This window comes from Pteropus vampyrus, unplaced genomic scaffold (genome assembly GCF_000151845.1).
Source record: "Pteropus vampyrus isolate Shadow unplaced genomic scaffold, Pvam_2.0 Scaffold116, whole genome shotgun sequence".
Lineage (NCBI taxonomy): Eukaryota > Metazoa > Chordata > Mammalia > Chiroptera > Pteropodidae > Pteropus > Pteropus vampyrus.
This window is the reverse complement of record NW_011888897.1, coordinates 4652835-4668006: the sequence shown is the minus strand read 5'-3', so window position 1 is coordinate 4668006 and position 15172 is coordinate 4652835. Positions and strand designations below refer to the sequence as shown.

The window sequence follows — 15172 nt, the reverse complement described above, 5'->3', positions numbered from 1 at the left end:
GAATGGCTTCTCTGGTTGATCCAAACTTTATTTCATAAGAGGCATAGTCATCAGGCAATTTTTTTTCTGAATTTAATGGAAAATATTGTGCTCCTTTCTCTTTCTCTTTCACTACAAAATAGTTTCCTACTGGTCTTCTTGCCTTTGTTTCTTCCTTGCCATTACATACTGCATACTTATCATCCCTGAGACCCAGGCCATCATCCATTCATTCATCCATCCAACCATCCATCCATCCATCCATCCATCCATCCATCCATCCATCCATCCATCCATCCATTCATTCCCTTTCACTCACTCAACATTTATTGAACGTCTATTAGTGCCTGGAATTTGCCACTCTTCTCCTTAATCACCGGCAGTGGTACCCTATCACACACTGAATCAAGCGCGCAGTCATCACTCTAGTTTAACCTTTAAAGTTTATCTTATTTTCTATTATGACTGTCCACTCCTGATAGGTGGTAGGAAAGTCTTTTGCACATATAGCATATTCATTTTCATTTTTATGCCTCTGTTCTTTTACAGCATCCTACCTACTGACAAATTCTCTACCATCAAAATCCTCATAATCTTCTTGTTCAAGACTCATTTGCTCTATGTAGTATTCTAGGACAGTTCTAGCTTGGCTATTCCTAGACTTTGGAGATTTGATGCTAAACGAAATGGGTCAGAAATCCATGATCCTCTTCCAATTTGGCAGGGAAATGATAACTCTTAGCCTGATGACTTACTATCATCTCACTTAATTTAATACACACAGTGGTCCTATCGATATTTCCATTTTACTGATGAGGAAATGAAAGCTTAAGCAATTTGTTACTTTCCCAAGGTAGAACTAGTAAGTGATGAAGTTACTAGTCAAACTCAGATCGATGTAACTTCATCGCCCATTCTCTAAAATTTTATGCAATGTTGCCTCTCAGAAGTATATAATATGAAAAGTCTAATTTGCTACAGATTCCTTCCCAAACTCTGTAATAAACTTCTAAGGTTGCACTTACCACATGTGGAGGTTTAACCCAGAGTTTCTCTTCTTTGATACTACTGACATTTTGTGCCAAATAATTCCCAGCTGCAGGGAGCTCTCCTGGGAATTGTAGGATATTTCACAGCATCCCTGACTTCTACCCACTAGATGCTAGTGGCACTCTTCTCCCAGTTATGACAATCAAAAACGTCTTTGGAGATTGCCAAATGTCACCCTCGAGGCAAAATTCTCTCCAGCTGAGAACTACTATTTAATTCAATCTTGCTGTTTGGACACACCTAAAAACAACTTAAACACGGACTATATAAACATGGGACTAGCGGCACTGGGCACAATCACATTATCTATGACTAGCTTTGTACGATAGTCTTAATAAACAACAGCATTGTCATTAAATTCAAATATAATTTAAAACATTAGTCGAAAGTATAATTTTAAAAGAAATTTAGCTTGTGAGAAAAAACAAATTTTATTTAATTTTTTTTTGTAAGAGGACAGTTCTAAAAACTTATTTCAAACCAAGAAAAACATTAGCATGTAAAGGATGTTCAGGGAATAATTGACACAATCCAGTTGAAAAGGCTTCCTCCTGACACGATACAACCATTAGCAAGATCGAAAAGTCTCTCAAGACTGAATATAGATGGCAGCGAGATATCAAATGGGACCTGAGAAAAAGCATAAAAGTATTCATGAAATGCTTTATTTCAAACTGTTGGCTCAAGTAAAATTCTCAAAACACACAAATACCAATGCCATATAATAATTTTATGTGAAAAATATTTAATTCTTGCCTAAGGTAAGACACAAAGTTCTACATCTCTTACACTGCTGACATGTCACATATGTCATTTTATATACTAATAAGGTTCATATCTATTAGTCTATAAAAATGAGCCTATAAAACAGCAGGTACTTCCAGAAATATGGACTATTTGTATTTACATAATCATTGTGCATGATTGCAAATGTAGGACTTTGGGCTCTATTACTAATAAAATGATTTCCCCTATAACATATTGTCTAGTTGACAAATCTCCCTCTCTCATTTTGAGCTGAAGTCCTGCACAGTGAAGCCAATTATGTTTGGAGCTTGCTCTCTGAAAAAGACAGTGTGCTACCATGCCGAGGGCTGGTGTAACCAAAGTCATCTGAGCAGACTGAAAAATGGAATAAGAATGCTTTTGTGATCGTAGCCCTGTTTATTTGATTGTGAGAAGGGCAGGACAGAGAGAACAAACATGAAGAAAAGAAAACAAACGTCTCCCGGGGAACCACTTCATGCACATCTAGATGCTTCTGGAGAAGAATGAGGAAATGTCATGTAGAGTGATCACAGTGAACTAGATCCTTGTGGGCCTGAATCCTGGTAAGCAGAGGACAAGTTTTATTAATTCCTTGTCTATTTGTTAAAAGAATCTTTTATTTTCGAGAAAACATAATGAACCTACAATTGGAGGCTCATTTTTCTTTCTTTCTCTTCACTCTATTGGATTAAAAAATGATGAAAGTATTCCAGTGCTTTCTATAACTTCAAATAATAAAGAGATGAATGCATGAAAAATTACTAATATCCCCCTTCTCGCTTCTTGGAGTAATTAGTGTTACCAGTTTGAGTAGTATTCTATTAATTTTAAAATCCTCATACAAATAAATGTATATTCGTATGGGTTTTTTCTTTTCCTTTTCTTTCATTCTTTTTCTTTTGAAATAGAATAACTAGATTTTCTTTATTTGCTTTTTCAATTATCAATATGTAGAGAAATCCCCTCATTAGTCAATTCGGGGAGGCAGAATCACCACATGGAGGTTAATGGTGTGCATTCTGGAGTAAGCCTGGTTCAAATCCAGCCTCACCACATGCCAGCTATGTGAGTCTGGGTAAAATATTTGATCTGTTTGAAGTTTAATTTCCTCACCCATAAAATGGAAATAATAATAATTCCTACATAATATTGTTGTTCCAAGGATGGAATGGCTTTATACTCATATAATGCAGTTGACCTTGAACAATGCCAGGATTAGGGGTGTCAACCTCCTGCACAGTTGAAAATTCACATATAACTTTTGACTCCTCTAAAATTTAACAATTAATAGCCTACTGTTGACCACAAGCCTTACTGATAAACGGTTAACATGTATTTTATATGCTATATATATTGTATACTATATTTGTACAATAAAGTAAGCCAGAGGGAAAAGGTTATTAAGAAAATCATAAGAAAAACACATTTACAGTACTGTATGTATTTACTGAAAAAAATCCATGTGTAAGTGAACTCATGCCGTTCAAACCTACGTAGTCCGAGAGTCAACTGTACTTAGAACAGTGCCTAGCACAAATATTCAATAAAGGCTACATGTTATCATTATTGAACACATTATTTTTAATGGTTACATAACAATGCATGAGTAATTTACTCAATCATTTATTTACCACAGAAGGTGTTTCTAGTTTTTGTGCATGCTTATATATATCTTGGGTACAGGTGCTTTTATTTCTGTATTACTGATGCCCCAAGGTGGATGGTTTAGTCACAGGGTGTTTACATTTTACTTTTTAACATTTCTTGCCAAATTACTTTCCAAACAGGTTATGGCAATTAATACTTCAATCAGAAATGTACAAGGGTTTTTCCACACCCAGAGTAGCATATTATTATGGAATATAATAAATCCTTTTGGGCGGCCACTTAATGACTATTTTTATTCAGAAAAGAATAATGGGAAACATTTTGGAGAGATAATATTAACTGGTTTATCAATATGTCAAAAATATGTGATTATCATAATTATTTTGGTTATAGCTTATTGCTATCTAACTTTACTAAACATTCAGTCTGTGTATTAACGAAATACCTCACATCCAATAATATCCTTTAGTAGATGATTTTCAAAGTAATATACAAAGAAATAAAAATTAACATTAAAATATTTATATTTTTTCTTGTGCTATATATATCTCTGTTACTGTAGAATTCTTCTCATGTTAAAGATAAAAAATGGTTTTAAAAAAAGCGGTCAAGTTAGTTTTAGATAACATTAGAAGTATCTTTATGACATAATTCATATATTAATACAAACAGAGCACTTTGGCCTCTGACTCTTGACAACGAACCTGCAGAAACAAGTGGCTATTTGGCAAAGAACAAAGATTAATAGCTGAATTTATTTATGAATGCCGTAGGTGAAAGGTTTGAGTCAAGAAGATAAAATAAAAACAGTTATCATCCAGAAGTTATTAATTCTTGTCTATCCTCTGGAAAACACAAATTACCCTAAAATATCAGAATTTACCTTTGTACGTGTGTGTGTTATTACTCCTCCCTTTCTAGACACCCAGACATTTTAAGGCCTTCAGTATACAAGTCAAATGCTTAAAATTTCAACTATTTCTGTCATGCTATAACACAGTAGTTCATATTTTCCTATTGCTAAACACAATAAACTTTTGAATGAAGTATAACACACAGACAGGAAAAAAAAATGAAATCTTAAGTGTACAATTTGATTTGATCATTTTTTCCAAAATAAACATAACCAAGAAGTCCCCTGGTGCCCCCTCTTAGTCATAAAGGCTATCCTCCTTCCAACAAAGTAACCACTATTCTGGCTTCTATGCTTCTATGCCAATATTTTTGTTTTACTTGGGGGGTGTGTGTGTGTGTATGTGTGTGTGCATGTGTGTGCGTGCGCATGCGGTATTTGTGTTCTAACTGTATTTAAGTAGTAGGATCATAAAAAACGTACTCTTCTATGTCTGCCTTTTTTGATCAACTTTATATTTCTCAGATTCATCCATGTTGTTAAGTGTTAACAATAGTTTGTTCATTTTTATTGATGCATAGTTTCCATTGTATGAATGTACCACTATTCATTTTCCAGATGCTGGGCATTTGGGTTATTTCAAATTATTATTTAAAATTTTTATTTCAAACTTTTTGTTGTTATGAATCCATGTGACTTCGGTATATATATATATGCACATATTTCTGTTAGGTATATACATAAAAGTGGAATTTTCTGGGCCATTGATTATGCATTTATCTATCTTGAAGCTGATTCTACCAGACAGTTTTCTAAAGTGATTGGTCAATTAATAGCCCCACCGGGAATGTATGAGGGCATCAGTCATTCCACATCTTTACACACTTTGGTCATTTTACTTTTTAATTTTAGCCATTCTGTTATATGTTTTGAGATGTCTCTTCATGTTTTTAATGTGATGTCCCTGACAACTAATAATATTGAGCATATGTTTATTGGTCTCTTTGTTGAAATGTACATCTTTAGTCCAATTAATATTGAGTTGTCTTTTTCTTACTGATACATACAGAAATTCTTAATACATTCTAGATACCAGACCTTCCTTGGGTAAATTTAAATATTTTCTCTCACTGTGGCTTGCCATTTCACTCTCTTAATAGTGTCTTAAAATATAATCCAATTTATCAGTCTTTTCCCTTATGCTTTTTACTTTTTCATAGGTCCTATTATGAAAGCTCTGCCATTACCAAGGTCATGAAGATAATCTATGATTTCTTCTAGAAGCTTTATTGTTTATCTTTCACAATTAGTTCTACCATCAATTTGAAATTGATTTTGTATATATTGTGAGGTAGGGATCAAAGTACAGTATTTTTCTGTATAGATATCCAATTAGCCCAAATTCATTTGTCGAAATGGATTTGTTTCCTCATTGTACTACAGAGTCATCCTTGACATAAACCAGGACTGCATATGTGTGGATCTCTCCTGGACTCTCTTCTATTCCATTGGTCTATATCTATACTTACTCCAACCCAAAACTGTTACTGTGGCTCTAACTCCTTCGCTCTACTGCCCCTCCTCCACTATTCAACGATCCCGTGAACTTCCTCCTGCCACGTCTGTCAGCCACAAAATGCCCGTGCTCTGTGCAGCCTCTCCTCCTCCTCTCACCTGACTTCGGTCCTCTGTTCCTCCCATGGGCTCAGTGGTAACCCGGACAGTTTTCTAGCTTTTGGAAAGTTTATAGAAGGTTCTAGATCTTCCATAGGGAATTTCTCAGATAAAACTACTGAAATTCTTTCTTTGTCTTTCTATAAAGACAAGATTGGCAATCATATTATCACTTAGGAGTCTTTCATGTTTTTGTAAACAGCTTTGAGTTCAAATTGTCCAGGGTAAGATGCTATCAGATCCCCTTTCCTTTTCCTGGATTAGAAAAGGCTTTGCAGAGAGAAAGGCAGAAAAAGCTTGGCAGGTAGCAGGCTGTAAATCAGTTCAAATAGGTTATGTGATAAGAAGCAATATTAAAGAAATGGTGATGATTTTGCCTGCCTACAGAGGATAAAAGTCTGAAATAGTACAAAGAAGAGAAAGGAAGTTAATCAAGTTGGGGCACACTGAAGGGATTCATTAAAATCTGCTCTGGACTTGAACTTGTTTGCGGGAGTTTTGAAAGGCACTGGAGAGTTAAAGGTTATTTGCCAATGCTATACTCTCCTTTATATGAGTTTCTGCATGAAAACTAAATTCTATCATAATGAAAGATTTTATTACTTCTGTTCTTTTGTTCCGATGATTTTTCTTGATTGAAAGAAAAATCATATGGCCTTCAAAGTATCTAGGATCTTTCTCAATCCAATGAGTTTTTATTAAACATCTACTTTGAGACCTCTTCTTGCTTCTCTCAGCACAGTGTCAATTAACTTTTTACAGATTCAAAGTGTTAATGACCAAGAAAAAAAAGGAACAAAGCTAAATTTTCACTAATCAATTAGGTTTGCCTATTCCTATAATTGATAAGTAGGATATCAAAAATTGTGCGCTTTGTGATATGTGGATGAATTTAACTTCGCCTCCTTTCAAATCTCTTAAAACACAGCCATGAGTCACAGCCATGAAAAAAAAAATTAATAGCTTCAAGGTAGGAAAGCAATTACTGTTTTCATTCAGCATTCTCACACATAAGTTTCTCTACCATGTTTTCTATCTTTCCATAATAGATCGCCTGAATCTTTGAAATTAATGATTTATTAGAATTTTTTTTTTTTTTACTGGGGAAAAACATGCATTTCAAAGTAGAAAGGATAACACAGCACTAACTTACTTAAGAATCAATATCATGAATGACTGGTGACCCATCTAATAAAAGTTCTATCTAATAAAAGTTCCAGATGAGAGGGAATTGGATCCATATGGCTTCACTATGCTTTCTATGATCAAGAACATCCCAATACCAAAAACAATAGATATTATTTTCCCCAATCTAATGGAAACTGTACCCAAATCTTAGGAAGGTGAGAAGGGCTTGTATGCAACTCTCTCATCAGACCACAGAAAATTTCACATCTTCTGAGAACAAGCTTATCTTTTGTATCACTCTAATTTTTGTATTAATAAAACTTTAAATATGAAAGAAAAGAGGTTTTTTAAACTGTAATATGAGATCAAAGGGTCATATTGGCAGGATGGTAGGAATCTTTCAAATTTAATTTTAAAGAAGTAACATTATAAAGACATTTTTGCAGAGAACAAACAAATAGAAATTAAGATAGAAGATGGGAGAGAAAGCATTTGTATAGAGAACTGGTTCAAATGTAACACTAAGCCTAGGGTAGAGTCTTCCTCAGTCATCGCCACTATCATCGCTATTGTCACTGTCACTTTAGAACCACTGAGTCCTGGTTGTGTCTGGTGTTTCCTTGAGTTCTTGAGAAGAGTTCACCTTTTAATAAAGGACAATTCTTGCTCAGAAACATTGTCCCACATGCACAGGAAATCACACGTTTCAGTCCACCCCAAATCATTTCCTCAACATGAAGAGATCCTGTCTCGCTTCTCACATCTAAGAAGATGTCAGGAAAACCAAAAACAGCTCGTCCAGTGCTATGTAAGGAAGGGCAGTGCTCAGCTAGCGAATGCCTTTGGAGGCTTTTGAGGCCTTCTACTCTCTTCCTCCTCCTTGGCATCTACGCTGTACACACTGCCCCCATACCCTGCCCCAGGCTGAGCAAGGCACTACTTGATGAAAAGTGATAGAGCTGGCATGAATACCATCGTTATGGATATATGCTTTCTATAGGGAACTATTTAAGAGAACCATCCCTTAAAACCAAAACAGATCCTTAAGAAAAAAGTGAAAGTTTAGGCTGTACATATGCAGGCTGATTCTGACTACTCAAGAGTCGAAGGCCCAGAGAAGAGTCTTTGAAATCTGACACCCTGTTATGTGGAAAGAATAGCCGCGCTCTCTCTCTCTCTCTCCAGGAAAGTATTTTACACCATATAAAGAAGTAATAAAGTGTCTCAAACAGGGCAAATTCTCTTTAAAATATCAAAAGCTCTAATCAGAACAGGAAGCACAAGTTATGTAAGCAACAATGAAGTGCAGAGGGCAGAAAGGCTAGATGCAAGTTCACGGCCAATAGTTCAGTGCTTATAATCATGGATTTGGGAAAAGAATTAAAGGAAAAGTTTTCTTGGATAGAGAAATGCCTCGATTAAATGTGCTGTAAAACTGAATGTCTATTCTTCATTCTCTGTGGAGATGCGGGGGCATAAATTCTGATATAGTACTTATATGTGATTACATTTCACTTTACATCATTGCCTTTATTTTTAGAAGATGATTTTAAAGCTTTCTTAAGTCCTTATATTTATACTCTGGAAAAACTATTTCACTGAGAAAGGAAGGCAACATTTACAGAGAAGTGGATATGGGCTGGAGTCTTTGTTTTACAGAGTTTTCTTCATCTGTAAATTAACCGTTATGAGGTCAAAAGAAAATGTGATTGAACTATGTGGCGCACTGTACAATATATTGTTAAGCATGAGTAGGTGACGTGTGTGATGTCTTCTCCTTACTTCCACATTAAAAAAATAAACTTTAAGTCAGAAAGTAAGTTTCCTAGTTCCTTTAGTGGTCTTCTAATTCCAATAAATCGGGATTAACTGAGCACCCTGCTGTATTCATCACCAGTCAGAGATCTTAATGTTTCATTTTTAACTCATTGCTGCAGTTCGGTTTCCTGGGAAGCAGACTCTGAGAGAGAACTTAGCTTTCAGGGAGTTTATTAAGGAATCCCCATGGGATCAACACCCGTGGGATCAACATCCATGGGGAAAGGGAAGAAGGCAGGATTATGCTGAGAGAGAAGATGGGCAGAGAGAGAAGGGCAGAGAAAAAAAAACAGGCCCAGAGAGAAGCTGCAGTCACACAAAAAAAGGGCTCAGCCAATCCTCTGGGAAGCTTTGACGCTGGGCTGGCCTGTCGAAGCCATCCCAAATACTGGTGGAGGGTCAGGTCTTTGTACTCCCATTTAACCAATAATTGGATGCAGACTTCCCCCCAGAAAGAGACTATGTTCTTTAGCCAAGGGCAATTCCTGGAGAAGGCTGAGCTGAGGGCTGTCAGGCAGCACATTGCCAGAGCCGGGGAAACAAGTTCTTCAGTCCTAGAGGGGAGATCTGGGTGGCTCAGTGCAGGGGCAACGCCAGGCATAGACAGTTAAATCAGTGGTTAACTACAGATCCCTTGAACAAGTGGCAATATGGCAAAACACATACTAGTATCAAAATAGCAAAAGCTCTAACCAATACAAGCTAAGGGGAAGTTTAAAGTAATAACTAGGTAAGAATTCATATACCAAAATTCCAGATGTTTGTTTTCTGGGTCATGGTAAAACAAGCTTACTACAGTTCCAGTATCACTTCTATTAATCACTTTATTTGGTTACTCTTGGGAACATTCCCCTCTCTAGAGTATGAAGAACAGAATTAGAAAACGAGAGAAAGACGATCCAGAAATAATGAATGTCTTCCCATAAACTTAAATATGAAGAAATTCAATAACTCCACTTGAGGCCTAACTTTACTTGAGAAAATTCCCTACGGAAGACCTAGGACCTTTGGTAAAATTTCCAAAAGCTGAACGAAGCTGGGTAAATGTTCAGAGAAGGCCACCGAGCCTGTGGGAAGATCAAGAGATGGTCAGGTGGGAGTGCATGGAGCAGCGGCATTTCATGACTGACGGGCAGGGAGTTTAGAGGACAGCTGGGCAGTCGGGGAGAGGCAGAACAGCCGAATGGTTAAGAAAGTGTTCTGAGGGGCCAGTCTGCCTGGGCATGAATCCTGGTTCCGACACTAACTAGCAGAGGGAACCTGGGCAAGTCACACAAAGTCTTTAGGCCTCAACTTCTCACATGTAAAATAAGAGTAATAATAGTTATCTACCTTAACTAGGAACCGAAATCTAAAGTCACATACTGAACTTCAGAATGTGTATGTGTATTAATTTCTTATTGTTGCTATAACAAATTTACAACAAACCTAGTGGATTACAACATAAATTTATTCTCTTACATTTGGAGAAAAGAAATCTGAAATCAGTTTCACTGGCTGAAGTCGCGGTATCAACAGGGCTGGTTCCTTCTGGAGTGTCTAAGGGAAGAATCCGTTTTTTTGCTTTCTTCAGCTTCTAAGAGGCCACCTGTGTTCCTTGACTTATATCCCCCTTCTCCATCTTCTACACACATCACCCCAACCTCTGCTTCCATCATCACACTGCCTTCTCTTCTGTTGTCAAATTTCCTTCTGCTTCCCTTTTATAAAGACATCTGGTACTACATTCAGGGTTCACTTGGATAATCCAGGATAATCTCCCCATCTCAAGATCTTTAACTTAATCATATCTGCAAAGCTCTTTTTTCATATAAGGTAATAGGTTCTGGGAATAGGGTGTGAACATCTCTGGCGGGCCTTGATTTGGCCTACCATAATATGTGATTAAATGAGATAGTTTAGTTCATAAGAATATCATATTTATGTCATATCTGTTCAACACAGTTTTGGTAATCGAAATTATTGAATTAATTCTGTTTAAAAATTCATGGCATTCCTGAAAATGCCTACTGTGCCAGAAGTTATTAGTGTTCACTAAAATCTATACTTGCTCCTCCACAATTCTCTACATCCTTGCATATTAGGTTGAGGCCAATAGGATATGAGCAGAAATTATGATAGTCATTCCATGTTGACTCTTAGAAATGGTCACTTTAACTTATTGCCTAAATTTGGACACTTTTGAGGATAAAATAAAAGGAGAAATATTAACCCTTAGTCCAAATCGACAGGTATACGTTGCGACTGTCACAGGCAAACCAGGAAGTATGGTCATTCTACTTAAAAACATCCTGTAAATTCCCTAGCCCTCTTCTCCTGCTATGGTGGCCTTGGAGGCCACATACAGTCCAGATAGTTACAGGTTGAAGGAGAGATGCCCATCCTTCACTGGACTTCATGTGAGAAAGAAATAAACCTTTATTGCCACTGAGATTTGGGGTTATTTGTTAGCATAGCATGGCCTACCCAATCCTGACTCAAACACGTATATTTTGGCAAGCTTGTCTTACCCTCACCCTACCTCTGATTAGGGGGAATTTCCATCAGAGAAAGGATTTAACTCCACTTAAAGGTCAGGACTTTGAATCTCAGCAGCAAAATTATAGGAAGAAATTCTGTAACTGAGTACAATGAAGCTGGGTTCCCTCCTGAAGGTGTGGTTTAGCTCCGACTGTGGGCTTTTGACCTGGGATACAGAAATGAGAACTCTACAGTTCAAATAATACTTGGCATTTCTTGACACTTTCAGAAGAAGTTCACTGGGCTTACATGGAAATAGGAGGGCTCTTTTTATAGAGTGAACGTTTTATAAAGAACATGAACTGAAGTTTGTATTTTGTTCATGGGACTTTGTTGCTTAAAATCAAAGCATGATGGGCTTTGTTGGGTAGCTGCTCCCACTGCAGGAGCAAACTGGAGGGCAGACCTCATGTGCATAGTGTGGGGGAAAAAAATCCCACTCACACTGACTTCTTTATTCCTATTGGTATACACCACAAGCACCACCTGCAAACTGTTCTCATAATGTGGCCAACACTGACTGGCAAGTTCTGATAGAAAGTCTAACAGAGTTTGCAATTTACTAAGAACTTTCGCATAAGTCATTTCACTCAATTCTTTGTAGAAATTTTTAACTGGAGCAATCAGCCCTTGTCAATATTAATAAGAAGATGTGGAGAAGAAGGGGGCAAGGAAAAAAGAGAGGGACAGAGAGGAGGAGAAGGGAGGGTGGAGGGAGGGAGGTGGAGTGGGAACCCACCACGGAGCCTCCCCGAACATTTACTATGCACTATCTGCCAGGTACCACATTAAGCACTTTTGGTTAATGATAATTCTGTTGCCAAAATAAAATGTGTCAATATTCATAAGGATTTTCGGTTTGTCAAAGGCATCATTTAATAGCTCTTCGGGGAATTATGCTGAGTAAAGAAACGCCAACCCCAAAGGTTTCATACTGTATGGTTCCTTTAATATAACATTCTGGGAAATGAGAAAATGATAGAAATGGAGAATAGATTAATAATTGTCGAGGGTCAGGGACAGAGACGGCGGGGGGAGTGGGAAGTTTGGGTAGCTACAAAAGGACAATAGAAGGGGCCCTTGTAGTGACGAAATTGTTCTGTATCCTGACTTTATTAATGTTGGTATCCTGGTTGTGATGTTGTACTACAGTTTTGCCATTGGAGAAAACCAGGTAAAGGATATGCAGGATCTCTTTATATTATTTCTTATAATTGCATGTGAATCTACAATTATCTCAGAACGAAAACAGTTTAATTAAAAAAGAATGGATGAAAAACAATACTAAGAATACATCTCTTTAATGCCCATTTGCTCTTTTGAAAACTGGCAAACATTTAGACAGATCAAAGGCCACTAATGAGGGGAGCTGCTACTAATGATCAAATGAAGAAATGACTCACTTCACATTATTTTAAGGCTGAGAAAAATAAAGATGGCCACAATGCACTGAATGCCTACTGCTGGCATTGCACTGGCACTCTACTAAGTGGATTGTATATTGTTTCTAATATAATCCTACAAAGAGAAGTAGCTATTACCGATGTACAGATAAGGAGCCAAAGCACAGAGAAGTTAAATAACTTGCTCACAGTCACATAATCAATAGATGGTGGAAGCAAGAATCTAATCATGTTTTTATCCACTAAGATATATCACTTTCGAGACCTTCGACAGAATCTAATCGACCTAAGGTCTTTAAGAATTAATGACTTGTCCATAAGGGCAAAACTGAGACTCGAACTTGGGCTGAGTGCTCTTCTCACCATACTATGCTCTCCTGGGTGGTTGAGAAAAGAACATAATGGCATTGGCTGCCCGAGATTGAGGTGGAATAAGAACATTTCAACTGGTAACATCCAAAGTATTAACAAGGAAAATAGGTAAATTTACACCTGCTCCTTCTTTATGGATTTATTTAAATATAAGAAAAATTTGTCCAGAGAATTTCTAAGGTTTGCCAATTGACTCAATTATATGAGGCAAAAATCAACATCTTCATAAAATGAAAATATAATCCCATTGTTAAAGGTCCAGTGTTTTGAGTCAAGACAAAATTGTTTAGCAAAATGAATGAAGTAAATGAAACTAAACCTTTAACTCCATGTTTAGCAAAATAGAAAGCAATGAACAGATGTGCTAACGATACCCTTGCTTCTCACCTCCTTGTAAGTTAATACAAGTGACTAAACTTCAGGAAATTGTCCTTTTGATTCTGAAATACAGTTATATCCTGAATGAAACCAGGCTTGCTTTATCAAGCACTGCACATGCTTCTCGCCACTTTTATAGTAAATAAACAATATCAGGTTCATGATTATATTTTGGTTTAAATTATATCCAAGTATCATTATACTTCCAAATTGCATGTCTAACAAAAGCAGGACCAATACTTTGAGCAGAGATAACACAAAGGCTCTCGCTTGATGAACGAGAGCATATTTCACCTTGACAATATTGCTGGCAAATCTCTGAGAGATGAGCATTTCGAAATCGCTATAAACAGCTTAGCCTTTTCTTAGCATTTTGAAGAGCACATTAATAGCCTGGCCTTTTCTTAAGGGCTTTCTTTCTCCTTTAGCCAAATTTGACAGTTAGAAGTGAACAGTGAGAGGATGGAATCAAAGTCAGCGCTGTGTTTTAAAAGCAATGTGGACCGATGTCATCCTGCATTGTCTTCAAAAGAATATAAGAATATTAAGTGGATGTCTCATGAACTTACATACAAAGGATACTCTTCACTTGAAGACAGAATGATAATGTCTCACAGAAGGAAGATATAATTCTAGATGCCCATAAAATCTATTCAGACAGCTCCTGGCTGGTACAAAAAAATGTATATATATCTGCAACTCTCCACCAAAAGAAGTTCTATTAATAGAATTAATTTTTAAGACTAAGTAAACATCTACTACAGAATATGTGAAATCTTGTACCCAATGCTGTAAATGACAGTTTAAAGAGAGTATTGTCATTGCCACCATTTGGGTGGTTTTGTTAAAAAGAACCCAAGAGGCATACAGTAATGTAACGAAATCAGCTAAAGGAAGTTAAACAGCCTCTGGGATTTAACAGCCTAAAAAAAATAGTGAAGTGGAAGCTGTCCCACATAAATATGGGTACATGCAATCTCATCCAATGCCCAGAAAAACTGCATAGTTTATTTCAAAGGGTGCTTTGAGAGTCCACCTAGTTTGTCCTCTACCCTCTGGACACACTCAGCAGTTACCTAGCATATTTGGGAAGAGAGGCTGACTCATTTTTAAAATTGTCAAGGCAGGTTGCCAAGAGCAGCCTCTGCTCAGAGGAGAAACTGGCCTAGAAATTGAGAGTGTTTTATTGGCTCTTGTGGCAGACTGCATTTTCCCAAAAGGACCACAACGGTGGCTCCCAACCCACGTGCCCTTCTTGCAGTTGGAGTTTGACACTCTCACTGTTACGAAGTGGAGTCTATGTCTAACCTTGAATCTGCATGGACTTGGACTGGTGGGGAAGGGCCGTTATATAACTTTCAAAGCTAGGGCATAAACAGTGATAGAGCACCTGCCTGGTTCTCTTGGGAAGCTCAGTCTTCAAACCTAGATGTCGTTCTGTGCAAAGGCCCAAGCAGCCATAGAGAGGTGACACATCATGTCCCAGCTCGCAGCTCATTCTGCATTCCCAGCCTTAGCCCCCAGCCAAAAGCCAGCATTGAGCACCAAACCCAATGAGCCTTCGCTCCTTCAGGGGTCCCAGCCCCCGGCATCTGAGTCAGCCCCAACCTTTGAGTCTTCC

General features: G+C 37.3%; 1 protein-coding gene across 1 annotated transcript in view; it reads right to left on the bottom strand.

Annotated features, from left to right (window-relative positions):
- Window positions 1-1539: 1539 nt before the first annotated feature.
- CFAP54 (cilia and flagella associated protein 54) overlaps window positions 1540-15172 on the bottom strand; it is a 243160-nt gene continuing 229527 nt past the window's right edge. Inside the window, exon 67 of the mRNA XM_023534023.1 lies at window positions 1540-1659. Within this exon, the coding sequence (XP_023389791.1) occupies window positions 1540-1659 (120 nt within the window). The remainder of the gene's footprint in view (window positions 1660-15172) is intronic.